The sequence below is a fragment of the Lissotriton helveticus genome, chromosome 5_1, assembly GCF_964261635.1.
Source record: "Lissotriton helveticus chromosome 5_1, aLisHel1.1, whole genome shotgun sequence".
Lineage (NCBI taxonomy): Eukaryota > Metazoa > Chordata > Amphibia > Caudata > Salamandridae > Lissotriton > Lissotriton helveticus.
The window spans coordinates 1,407,399,136-1,407,413,056 of NC_136065.1; the positions used below are offsets into that span (position 1 = coordinate 1,407,399,136).

At 46.5% G+C, this 13,921-nt stretch overlaps 1 protein-coding gene across 3 annotated transcripts in view; it reads right to left on the reverse strand.

Moving 5' to 3' along the window:
* The window catches only part of TRIM33 (tripartite motif containing 33), a 505,710-nt gene that overhangs the window by 273,241 nt on the left and 218,548 nt on the right, over positions 1-13,921 (reverse strand). For all 3 annotated transcript variants that reach the window (XM_078644393.1, XM_078644394.1, XM_078644392.1), the window contains exon 8: positions 388-505. In XM_078644393.1, coding sequence (XP_078500519.1) covers positions 388-505 — 118 coding nt within the window. The remainder of the gene's footprint in view (positions 1-387; positions 506-13,921) is intronic.

A 13,921-nucleotide genomic window follows, 5' to 3' on the forward strand; every position in this document is an offset into this window, starting at 1 on the left:
CCACACAGGTATGTAGTGCACTTTACAAATGCTATGATTGATTGATTGAAAGGACACATTAAGCTGAAGCAGATACAACTATGTATTTTCATGCACTGTTAACCTAGACTGCTAAAATACAATCGCCAGAACAATTTAATTTTTCCTACCCAAGATCTCCAGGCCTGGGACTTTTCCAGGATAATTAACCCCTCTCCCCCCCAAGAGCTTTGTGGCTTTGCATATATGCTTGGAGACAAAAAGCACACTTTTTGAGAGTTGATGAGCCACTCCTTCAAGAATACCCTTGGGTAGGCAATGAGATTGTCAACAAGGAATCATTTTTTAAAGTAGATTTATTGGCAGAAACCACAAATATCAACAAAATATAATTTCAATCTGACTCACCTAAATTAACTACATTCTTTGCCCAAAATGTAGGATCACAATGGAAACGTATTGCTCCATTAGCAGCTGGCACAGGGTCACATCGTGCCTTCAAAATATGTCGTAACTGGAAAGTTATCTAAAAGAAAATTGAAACAAATATCAAGGTAGGTGTATGTCAAACAAAGCACCGGAGAGCACAAATATCTCTTCTTTCTTACTCTTATTTTGATAGGCTTCCCTAAACCTAATATTTTGCATTTAAGAATATAAGTATCCACAAACTAAAATACAATTTGTTTTTTTTGGGGTATCTGATGTGGAATAATTACTCTGAAAAAACAATCCAACTTCTAGTTGGACTTAGTTTGTTCCATTCGAAAAAAGTTGAATAAAAATGTATATAATGGAAACCAAAGACAGCAAGTTTATCGATTTGCCAATTGAAAAAACGTATTTAGTAGGGATACATCAGTCAAGATCAGGCTGAAGTCGGTTCAGGGTCAGGCATCGGAATCATCAGCAGACACTTCAGGTGGTGTTGGTACAGGCCTGGCACAGGTTCTGGAGCTCTCCTATGCGTATGTACTAGAGTTGGTACGTGTAGGAAGCTTGCTCTGTATATACTATACCAAAGTGAGTTATAGTGTGCACAGAGTCCACTGGAACCCAAAAGGTAGGCAGAGGTAAAGTAGATAGCACCTAACTCTCTATTTGTGGTAGTGTGGCCAGACAGTAAGTCTTTATCAGAGGACACTGTTAAGCATTTGTTGTACACTCTCAGTCAGCAAATGAATTCACAAACTCAAAGACTGGAGTTAGTAAGAGTAGAATAAGATGTCCATGCGTAAGTATGTAAAGTAAGAGAAAACTGCAACAGGTATAGAAACCCAGGTGGGCGCATGTCAATCTACAGCTCTACATGCCAAGAACAGATGCTTACTGGGTAAGTAAAATTATCCGTTTGAGGCATGTGAGCTGTAGATCACATGCTTTGCATAGAATATACTGCAGTAGTCTCCCAAAGCAGTGGCTAACCTGTAGCTGTTGCAGTTGCAGTTGACTGAAAGAGTGTTCTAAGTACAGCTTGGCCTACATTAGCTTGCTGTCTCGCCAACACATCTACACAATAGTGTTTGATGAATGTGTGCGGTGTAGACCATGTTGCAGCTTTACAGATATCAGCTAGGGGGATGTTTTTTAAGAAATCCATAGTAGCCCCTAGTTTGGGGTGGAAGGCACCCTAGGGGGTATTGGTAAAGTCCTCTTTGCTATTGCATAGCATGTTTGAATACATTTAACTATCCAGTGAGCAATATCCAATTTAGAAATAGGACTGCCTTTGTGTGGTAGAGCAAAAGCCATAACGAACTGTTTAGTTTCATGAAATGGTTTTGTTTTTTCTATATAATACAATAATGCTTGTTTAACATCTAATGTGTGTAGAGCTCGTTCTGTCACTGAATCTGGATGGGGACAGAACACAGGCAACTCAACACATTGATTGATGTGAAAGGCAGATACCACTTTGGGTAGGAATTTGGAGTTAGTGCGAATGACCACTTTGTTTTGGTGGACTTGACAAAATGGTTCCTCTATGGTTAGGGCCTGAAGCTCATCCACTCTCCTCAGTGATATAATAGCAAGGAGGAAAGCAACTTCCCAAGTGAGAAATTGCCGTTCACATTTGTGTAATGTCTCGATGGGTGGACCCATTATTCTGGTAAGGACAATGTTAAGATTCCACACTGGAGCAGGTGGAAGTCTTGGTGGAATAACTCTTGGAGTCCTTCCATAAAAGCCTTGATAACAGGTACTCTGAAAAGGGACAGATGATATCTATTTTGAAGGTATGCAGCTATTGGAGCGAGATGTAAGCGTGTGAATGTGTAAGCTTTCCTGACTGTTGTAAGTGTAGTAAAAACAAATGATATTTTGAATGGAAGCATCTAACGGGTTGATATGGTTACTATAATATATAATAAAGTGCTTCCATTTAGCTGCATAGCAAGCCCTTTAGTAGGCCTTCTGGCCTCTTTAATGATATTCATACAGTCTGGTGGAAGGTTCAGATAGCCAAAGTCTATGATTTCAGGTGTCAGATCGCTAGGTTGAGATCTTTGCGATGTGGATGTCTTATCTCACCATGGCTCTGTGTGAGGAGACTGGGTGTAAGATGTAGTTTTTGATGGGAAACTACTGAGAGCTCCAACAGGTTAGTGAACCAAGGTTGACGGGCCCATGTGGAAGCTATTAGGATCAATGCGAGGGGTGTTTGTCTGAGCTTCCGAACCAATGGTGGAATGAGTGGGAGGCAGAAAAGCGCAGGCAAATATCCCTGACAAGTTCATCCGTAGTGCATTGCCTTTGGATACGGGATGTGGATACCTGGATGCAAAGTTTGGGCATTTTATGTTTTGGTGTGTTGTGAAGAGATCTATTTGTAAAAAAAAAAAAAAAAACAGAGTTGAAAGAATGGGAGGATAACTTGAGGGTGAAGTTCCCACTTGTGAATCTGTGGTCCCTGCCTGCTGAGAAGAACTGCGATCTGATGGTTTCCTCATGGGCGATGTTCTGCCAGGAGATAAAATTTATGATGTATGGCCCACCTCCAAATGGCTTGTGCAAGGCTTAAAAGCTGGAGAAGTGTGCCCCCCACCTCCCGTTTCAATATGTAATACATGGCTGTCATGTTGTCGTGCCCATCAGGACAGTTTTGCCTGCAAGGTGAGTATGGAAGGCTTGGAGCGCTAGAAATGCTGCTAGCAGCTCTAAATGATTTATATGAAGATGCTTTTGCATTGGACTCCACAAACCTTGAATTTTGTGAGTCTGGAGATGAGCTCCCCAACCAGTGAGCGATGAGACTGCTGTTAGCAGTCTGTGGAACTGGGTCGATTAAGGGCCGCCATTTGGATAGGTTTTGTGGATTCCACCACTGCAGAGAGCGATGGGTGCGGCCGTCTACCAACGCTAGATCTGACAATTGACCTTGAGACCGATTCCTCTGACGTGCTAAGCATTCCTGAAGAGGACAAATTTGAAGTCTGGCGTGGGGAACTATCCCAGTAGTTGCATATATACTTGAGCTGGTAATGACTGGTTGGGCTGAAACTGTGAACTTAGAGTCTGAAAATTGCAGATTCGGGCTGCACTGGGACATGCTAGAGGTTTTTGAGTATTGAGAGTGGCTCCTAAGTATGTTTGCGTGTTGGAGGGTTGGAGATGGGACTTCAACACATTTACTGTGAACCCGAGATCGTGCAGTAACTGTACTGTTATTTGAGTGTACTGGCTTTGATGAGGTAATCGTCAAAGTATAGGAAGACATGAATATGTTGTCTGCGCAGGTGAGCAGCGACTACTGCCAGGCATTTGGTGAATACTCTGGGAGCAGTGGTGACTCCGAATGGAAGCACTTTGAACTGGTAGTGTTGCCCCGCTACCACAAACCTGAGATTTGCGATGAGGGATGTATTGGAATATGGAAGTATGCGTCCTTCAAGTCTAGAGTAGACATTAAGTCGCCTTGCTGTAGGAGTGGGAGCACTTGTTAAGTGTCACCATGTGAAAGTGATCTGAGTGAATATATTGATTTAACTCTCTGAGGTCCAGTATCGGCTTGAGAGAGCCATCCTTTTTGGATATCAAAAAGTATAGTGAGTACACGCAGGATCCTTGATATTGTAAAGGTACGAGCTCTATAGCTCCCTTCTGCAGAAGAGTGAATCTCCTGTTTGAGGAGGTGTAGATGTTCTGATGACTTTTTGTGTGAACGTGGAGGAATGTTTGTGGGATTGTTGGCTAGCTCCAGGCAATAACCAGATTGGATCATTCCTAGGACCCATCTGTCTGAAGTTATTGTATGCCAGACGGGGATGAATGGAGAGACATCCCCCGACAGGTGTGGAGTGATCGGGGGAAGAGGAGGCAAGTCACTGTTTGTTTGTTGGGGGGGAGGTGCGGATGTGGAACCTTCACTTCTTCCCTTGCCATTATTGCCTCTAAATCTGCCTCAAAAGTAACCTCTCTAAGAGGGTGACTGACTGCTGCCTCTATATGATGTTGAGGTGTTTGTAGATATGCTTTTGGAGCCTACCCTGCAGATGGAGTGACAAAAAGAACCAGATTGGATGGGGACTGTAGGGCTCCCATAGATTTTGCAACGTCTGTGTCCTTCATCTTCTCTAAGGAAGTGTCTACCACAGAACCAAAGAGATGATCTTTATCAAAAGGTAGATTTAAGATAGAAGCCTGGACTTTGTGTTTAAACCCCGAAATTCTAAGCCAAGCATGCCTTCTTAGCAAGACACTAGTGTTCATTGCACGAGCAGCAGTGTCAGCCGCCTCTAAAGCGTGTTTGAAATTAGTTTCCCATCCTGAATTAGGTTGCGTGCCTTAGCCATATGTTCATCAGGTAGAAATTTTAGCAACTGTTCCAATTCATCATAGTGCACTCTGTCGTGTCTAGCTAAGAGCCTGGGTATTGGCAATACGCCAATGGTTGGCTGCCTGTGCAAACTACTCTTTTTCCGGAGGCATCTATTAGTTTTGATTCTGTCTGGAGGATGAGCCCGAAGGCAGAGGAAGGACCGGAGCCTTTTTCTTGGGCAGAAGTAGAGTTTGGAGCAGGGGAGAATCGGTACTCATAGTACGCTGACCCTGCGGGATGTCTTCGTCCATGTCTGAGTTGGCTTCTGACAGGGAAATGTGATTTTTTTCCTCGGCTCCTTGAGCGTCAAAGACATCGTGTTCGGTTCGGCATCTTCTCCGAAGAGATCCAGAGTGGAGCTGCTGTGTTGTTGCATTTCGATCGCAAGGATCTGCACGCGTCGCAGTCTTTCATCGTGCTCCGTGAGAGGAACAAATTGCACACTTCGTGCAAATCGGTGCACGGGTACTTGGCGTGGCATTGAGGACAGAATTTACATGGAGTCCAATTGACTGCGAGCTGGACTGACACGGCTAGCCCCAACAGCCTTCCACGAGGTTTCCAATGGAAAGAGATTTTTCTAAACTATGCGATACGCGGAGAATGGAAAAAGCGATCAATTAACGATACCATTTAGGATAAGTGGATTGCGCCCCGAGGAGAACCCGAGAAATGGCGTCAAACCGGAGTGCAGCAAATTACGTCTGAACCAGATGGCGGTAAAAAACAAACCATGGAGTCGATGCCCATGCGCACTACCACCAAAAGGAGGAGTTGCCTACCTCGTGACTGGAAAGCCTTCTTCGGCAAAAAACAAAGTGCAAACATTCAGACCGAACACTAGATGGCAGGATTATGCAAAGCATGTGATCTACAGCTCACATGCCTCGAACATAACATTCTGGGAGCTAAAAATCAATTACCAAGGCATAGCTGCAACTTCGCAGGGCTCCAAGGTCAAATACCTAGTCTGTGAGCCTATGATTAGAATACCAAACAAAATCTTGAGAGGATGCATCTTCCTATGGTAGCCTTTGCACCTTAACTTGATGCTTCTATTTTGATGTGTCAAAAGCCCAAACACTTTCACTTCCAATTGGTCTTGCTGGTTTGTCCTGCAAAGATGTCCTCAAATCTCTTGTCTGAGCGAGACAACCACAGGCAACCTCCTTTATGCAAAGTAGCTTTACAGTGTCAGTGATTCTAGGGGAACAAGAACATCACTTCTCAGACCTTTATCACACAAATAAGAAATATACAGTAGGCATTCTTCAAGTCTTTTTCTGACCTGAGCAGCACCCTGCTTTTAGTGTAGTTGAGGCAGCATTTTAGAACATTGAATCATTTGTTGTACACACTCAGTCAGCAAATTGTCTCACACACTCAAGAACTGAACTCTAGGCCAATTTTTTGTATAGAAAAACATATTGTTTTATTTTAGAACCACAAGTAGGTATAAAAATACTTTCTCAAAATGAGAAACTACAGTTGAATACTTTAAAATAGCAGACTTTTAAATGCAATAGATACAGTTGTTGCAATATGCAACACAAGATAAACACAATTTTAACATTGAGCTCAATGGGGATTTTAAGTAAAATGCAACATCAGTTACTTCACGTAGGTTTCTTGCTCAGGGCTGGATCCTGGATTCAGCCCTGGTGCATCCCATGTAAACAGTTGAAAGAAATAGTTTTTGTTACACAGATGATTTTAAGGAATATTTGTACATTTCAAAAATCGACAGAAATATGTCTGGCAAAAACCAGACAATGTTTTCCTATGGAGAAGAATCGAGTTATCGGAAAATCAGTTGTAATTACTATTTAGGGTCAGTGCTAGGCACAAAGATCCAACACTGGGATCTCTCCTGTTAACAGGTGATTTTCATTTTCGTTGATCGGATGATTTTTAGTGAATATTTCAAAGTTTCAAAGCTCCACACCTAGAAGAATTTCCAAGTGAAAACCAGTCTATATTACCCTATGGAGAAAAAGTAGGTTATCGGTTTTCAGGTAAGTACTCAACTGGCAGAGTTAAAGTTCTGGGGTTAGACTCGGGGGGGGGGGTCTCCCAGGGTCAGGTGGGTACAGTAGTTACACCCTCAGTGGGACAGGGGCACCTGGGTGCAGAGAGAGTAAGCCCAATGTTAGCCTACGGCAGGTAGGGGACCTTTGGTTGGTGGCTGCTAGCAGGCAGACCACACGGCTGTGGGAGCCGAGCTCCTGGTCACTTACACAGGGCAAGTGGGGGAAGTAGAATAGGACAGTTGCTAAACTTCCAGTGGCACTTGGGTGGCTGGGTGCAGGGTGCTTTTGAGCCTTTGGGCGCCCAATGTCTTTCAATAGGAAAGCTGCAAGACGAACAAAGGTGGCAAGCTCTGGGACGGAGATTCTTCAGGGGCGACCACCACTTTGCGAGGTAAGTTGGGAAGGATTAGTTACTTACCTGTAATCCTAGTTCTCTTCCAGGGGTATACTCATCAAAGTCATAAGCACTGAATAGTCCCGCCCATGTGCGGGACCCCGGAGCAATAGCCAATAATATGCATATATCTATATATATATATCTATATATATATATATATATATATATATATATATATATATATATATCTATATATATATATATATATATATATATATATATATATATATATACACACATAAATACGCATAAAATAACCATATATATATATATATAGATAATATGCATATACATATATATATGCAGCCCAATATAACCATACTAGGCTCAAAGAGCTGCCACAATAGCCTGTAAAATCTTTACATTTGCTAAATAAAGACATATAAAACACATTATATGATAATGTAAAGAAGAAAACACTGCCTAGGTTTTCTTTGAAACACACAACCTTTATTTTCAAAGGTAAAAACAGGCAGGATCATAGAGGCAGCTTTAGCCTAGATAGGCTGCATAGTAACAGAAAAATATGGCGCCGTGCCTTTAAGACCTCTGTGAGCCTCCAGGCTCCCATCATGCACCACAGGTGACAGTTAGGTCAGTTCTTTTGGACGGCGTATAACAGTGTGAAAACTGCATGGGTAACATGTAAAAGAGATAAAGTAAAGTAAAGTCCACATTTGTAAAGCGCACAATCACCCGTAAGGGTCTCTAGGCGCTGGGGGCCGTCGGGAAGATTAAGCGAGCTATTGCCCAGAGTCACATGGTGCTGGGCTAACCTGCCGCCGGAGCCGGGGATCGAACCGTGGTCCCCAGATTCCAGCGTCAGTCACCCTGGCCACGGCGCCACACCTCTTCCACAAGTTCTGATCGTTCTGATATTAGTCCGGGGAGGCGGGTGGGTGTGCTTATGACTTTGATGAGTATACCCCTGGAAGAGAACTAGGATTACAGGTAAGTAACTAATCCTTCTCTTCCAGGGGATACTCATCAATAGTCATAAGCACTGAATAGAGTAGCAAGCCCATCCCATACCCTGCGGACTAATATCAAGCTCTCTAAACGGTACACTCATAAAAATATTACTCAAACAAATTCCTCAGGGATGCTTGACCAACCTGAGCATCCGCCTGAGTATCAGAATCAAGGCAGTAATGGCGAGAAAAGGTGTGAACCGAACGCCATGTAGCTGCCTTACAAATTTCATGAACAGGAAAATTTTTAAGCATTGCTATAGTAGCAGCCTTTCCTGTAGTGGAATGAGCTCTCGGTCTACCCGGGAGTTGTTTACGTGCCAATTGATAACATAACAAAATGCATGACACAATCCATCTAGAAATGGACCTCTTGGATGCAGGCAAGCCCATATTCAGAGGACCGTAGTTTACACTTACACTTTTAGTTTTATCCAGGTAAAACTTTAAAACTCTTTTCAAATCCAAAGAATGTAGAGCTTTTTCAGCTGAAGAGCTCGGATTAGCAAAAAACGTAGGTAGTGTCACTGATTGGTTAATGTGAAAATCCGAGACTACCTTAGGAAGGAATCTGGGATGCGTCCGAAGCACCACTCTATTCGCATGGAAAACGAGATAGTGTTCTCAAGCACAAAAGGCCTGAATCTCGCTCACCCTGCGCGCAGAAGTGATCGCCACAAGGAAGGACACCTTCCACGACAGATGTTGAAGGGAAGCCTTGTGTATAGGTTCAAATGGAGGACCCATCAATTTTGACAAAACCACATTAAGCTCCCAAGGAGGTGAAGGAGCCCTCACGGGAGGATACACTTTCCTGAGACCCTCCAGAAAATCCTTCGCAACTGGCATTTGAAAGAAAGAAACCTGAGTAGGGGACTTTCGATATGCAGTAATCGCTGCCAAATGGACCTTAATAGAGGAATACTGCAAACCTGCTTTGGCCAAAGAAAGTAAGTATGGTAACAGTACCTGTTCCTGACCACGAATCGGGTCATGTCCTTCAGCAGCACACCACATGAAAAACCGCTTCCACTTGAAAGCATACGTCTTTCTTGTAGAAGCTCTCCGTGCCTCTCTTAAAATGTGCATACAGTCCTGGGAAAGGCCTAGATGTCCGTACTGGACGAACTCAGGAACCATACTGCTAGCTTCAGGGACGGCAGGTTGGGATGGAACACTCTGCCGTTCTCCCTCGTCAGCAGATCCGGACAGCAGGGAAGCCTCCTGTGCCGCACTTTGGATAGATGAAGGAGATCCGGGTACCACCATTGGCGAGGCCAATCCGGAGCTACAAGAATCATGTCTGTCTGCGACTTGTACAGTTTCTTGATCACCAAGGGAATGAGTGGAATCGGTGGAAAGGGGTAAAGTAATGTCTCTGACCAGTCCATCCATAGGGCATTCCCCTTGGACCCTCGTGGGTACCTGGACGCGAAGACGCGGCATTTTGCGTTGTCGGCGTCCGCGAAGAGATCGATTTCTGGTGATCCCCAGGCCTGGAAGACATCTCTTATCACTTCGTCTTTTAAGACCCAGTCGTGTGCTTCTCCGAAGTGCCTGCTGAGGTCGTCTGCTTGGACGTTGAGAACGCCCGGCAGATGGACAGCTGAAATTGTCATACCCCGAGCCAGAAGCCACTTCCAGATTGCTTGCGCTTCCAGTGACAGAGGTCTGGATCTCGTTCCGCCCTGCTTGTTCAGATAGTACATTGTTGTTGCATTGTCCGTCTGAACAAGCAGAGAGGATGACTTGAGAGCTGGAAAGAAAGCTTTGAGAGCCAGATGTACCGCTCTGAGTTCCAACATGTTTATGTGATACAGTCTCTTTCTCTGACCACACTCCTTGAACTTGAAGGGACCCCAGATGGGCTCCCCATCCTTGCAGGGACGCATCTGTCACCAGCGATCGTCTGGGCATGTCCTCTTGAAAAGGCACTCCCACTATCAGATGACTCCGCTGCATCCACCATCGGATGGAGATCCGCACTGACAGAGGTAGTGACAGTTTGTCTTCCCAACGGTCTGAAAACTGGGGCCACTGATCCTCCAGTGACTGCTGTAGAGGTCTCATGTGCAGCCTGGCGTTCGGAACAAGTAAAATGCAAGACGCCATGGATCCTAGCAGAGACGAGATCTGTCTGGCTGTTGGTCGAGGATTCTTTAGTAAAGTTTGACACTTGAGGAGAATAGAGGACAGTCTCTCCTCCGAAGGAAACGCTTTTGCGTCCTTTGAATCTAGAAGTGCGCCCAGATAATGTATCCTTTGTGTGGGGTTGAGGATAGACTTTTTGAAGTTCACGCGAAGGCCTAGCCTCCGCAGTTGATGTATGCAAAACGTGAGATGTTGTTGCAGCAGACTCGGAGACGCACTCTTTAGCATCCAATCGTCTAGATAGGGATAGACGAAAATATGTCTCTTCCTTAGGAAAGCCGCTACGACTGCCATGCACTTTGGGAAGGTGCGAGGAGCTGACTTTAGCCCGAAGGGCAAGACTGTGTACTGGTAATGACTGGTTTGTATGCAAAACCTTAGAAATTTCCGATGCTTTGGAGCGATGGAGATGTGGAAATAAGCATCTTGAAGGTCTATGGAGCACATCCAGTCCTTTTGATGCAGAAGTGGAACTATGTGATGTAACGCCAGCATTCTGAACTTTTCTCGCCGAATGAACTGATTGAGGCGCCTGAGATCTAGTATGGGCCTGAACTCCTTGTTTGGACCTTTCTTTGGAACTAGAAAGTATCGGGAGTAGACGCCTTGACGACGCTGTGCCTTCAGGACCTCCTCGATAGCTTTCTTCAAGACTAACGTAGACACTTCCTGTTTTAAAAGATGAAGGTGATGGAACACCGACTTTTGAGGAGGAATGGAGGGTGGAGGAGCTTTAAATCTGATTGCATATCCATTTTGCACAATATTCAGCACCCATTTGTCGTTTGTGATGTTTTTCCACTCGTCCAGGTAAAAACGAACACTTCCCCCCACCGGAGTGGGTAACGGGATCAGGGGAAGCAAGCACTCACTGTTTTTGTTGTTGCTGCTTGTTTCCAGGTGCAGACTGCCTGGAAATACCACCTCTTCCTCTACCAGGACGACGCTGGGAGAATTGGGATCTTCCCTGATTCTGCTGTGACGACCATTGAGGGGTTTGAACCCTCTGCTGGTTCTGTCTGCGATCATAAGGGCGGTATTTCTTCTTGAAGTTGTCCTTTCTCTTTTCGAGACCAACAGCTCTTACAGTATCGAGCTCTGTCTTCATCCTTGACATCTCATCGTCAGCATGAGACCCAAAGAGCGATTTTCCATTGAAGGGTAAATTCAGAATCCGGTGTTGCGCTTCAGGCTTAAGACCCGTAAGCCTCAGCCAAGCTGTTCTTCTTGCACAGATTCCATGGGCATAGCCATGCGTCGACAAATCGGAAGCATCTGCAGCTGCGCTAATCACCTGGTTAGCCACTAGCCCACCTTCATGAAGGATTTCCAGAAAATCCTGCTTGTCTTCTTTCGGAAGTTTTTCTGTAAAGCGAGACAAGGAATCCCATAAAGAACGGTCATAGCGGCCCAGTAAAGCAGAGGCGCTGGCAACCTTCATATAGGAAGCAGAAGTGGCACACATCTTCTTTCCTAATGAGTCCATACCTTTGCTGTCCTTATCAGGGGGTACAGATGATGAAGACGCTCCTGTTTGATTCTTACGAGCTGCTGAAACGATGACTGAATCAGGCAGTGGCTCAGACCTCAGAAATAAAGGGTCATTGTCCGGAGCTTTATATTTCTTTGCGATCTGCGAAGGCACCGCACCTAAGGATGCCGGTGTTAAGAATTTATGCTCCGCAGGTTCCAATAGGCCTGGAACCAGGGGGAGTAAAGGCCTCGATGATCATTTTTGATGCAAAGTCTCGAAAATTACCGTTGTCTTGGCAGTAGAGACAGGCATATCGATATGAAGTTTCGCTGCACCCCGACAGAGAACCTCATTAAACGTAATCACGTCATCAATTGGTGAAATCCTACTCGGAGGAGTTGATGACAGTGTTGGAGAATAGTTCCTTTTTGAATCGGTAGACCTTGTGGACGACCTAGTATCACGTCTTCTAGACGATCGATGATGAGAAGACTTAGCAGATGGTGAAGCTCGCCTCCTCTCAGATGGAGACTCTCGGAGGAGTACGCTCACGTCGTATTGCAGAGTGCACCACCCGTATCAAAGGTGACCTTGATCTAGCCGACACCGGAGACCTGGAACGAGATTTTGGAAGGTTAACTTTCCTTATCTTCCAGTCTCTGAGCTCCCCCAGCCATCGCGGCGAGATATTAGCTGCTGTAGGTGAAGGGGCTCTTGAAGGCTCTGGAGAGATTTGCACAATCCGCAACTCAGGTGAGGAAGAGGACCTCCCAGAGGAACCAGATCTCTTAGAGCGGTCTTTGGACACCGTTCTAGGTCTTTTTGCAGCAGGAGACGTCAAAGACATTCTCTTCGACGTCGATTTTCTCGGCGTCGATTTCTCCCTCGGTGTCGATTTTCTCCTCGGCGGCGTTCTCCTCGGCGTCGATTTCTCCCTCGGTGTCGATTTTCTCCTCGGCGGCGTTCTCCTCGGCGTCGATTTTCTCCTCGGCGGCGTTCTCCTCGGCGTCGATTTTCTCCTCGGCGGCGTTCTCCTCGGCGTCGATTTCTCCCTCGGTGTCGATTTTCTCCTCGGCGGCGTTCTCCTCGGTGTCGATTTCTCCCTCGGTGTCGATTTTCTCCTCGGTGTCGATTTTCTCCTCGGTGTCGATGTTCTCCTCGGCGGCGTTCTCCTCGGTGTCGATGTTCTCCTCGGCGGCGTTCTCCTCGGTGTCGATGTTCTCCTCGGCGTCGATTTCTCCCTCGGCGGCGTTCTCCTCGGCGTCGATTTTCTCCTCGGCGGCGTTCTCCTCGGCGTCGATTTCTCCCTCGGTGTCGATTTTCTCCTCGGCGGCGTTCTCCTCGGTGTCGATGTTCTCCTCGGCGGCGTTCTCCTCGGTGTCGATGTTCTCCTCGGCGGCGTTCTCCTCGGTGTCGGCGTTCTCCTCGGCGGCGTTCTCCTCGGCGGCGTTCTCCTCGGAGGCGTTCTCCTCGGCGTCGATTTCTCCCTCGGTGTCGATTTTCTCCTCGGCGGCGTTCTCCTCGGTGTCGATGTTCTCCTCGGTGTCGATTTTCTCCTCGGTGTCGATGTTCTCCTCGGCGGCGTTCTCCTCGGTGTCGATGTTCTCCTCGGCGGCGATTTTCTCCTCGGTGTCGATGTTCTCCTCGGCGGCGTTCTCCTCGGTGTCGATGTTCTCCTCGGCGGCGATTTTCTCCTCGGTGTCGATGTTCTCCTCGGCGGCGTTCTCCTCGGTGTCGATGTTCTCCTCGGCGGCGTTCTCCTCGGTGTCGATGTTCTCCTCGGCGGCGTTCTCCTCGGTGTCGATGTTCTCCTCGGCGGCGTTCTCCTCGGTGTCGATGTTCTCCTCGGCGGCGTTCTCCTCGGTGTCGATGTTCTCCTCGGCGGCGTTCTCCTCGGTGTCGATGTTCTCCTCGGCGGCGTTCTCCTCGGTGTCGATGTTCTCCTCGGCGGCGTTCTCCTCGGTGTCGATGTTCTCCTCGGCGGCGTTCTCCTCGGTGTCGATGTTCTCCTCGGCGGCGTTCTCCTCGGCGGCGTTCTCCTCGGCGGCGTTCTCCTCGGCGGCGTTCTCCTCGGCGGCGTTCTCCTCGGCGGCGTTCTCC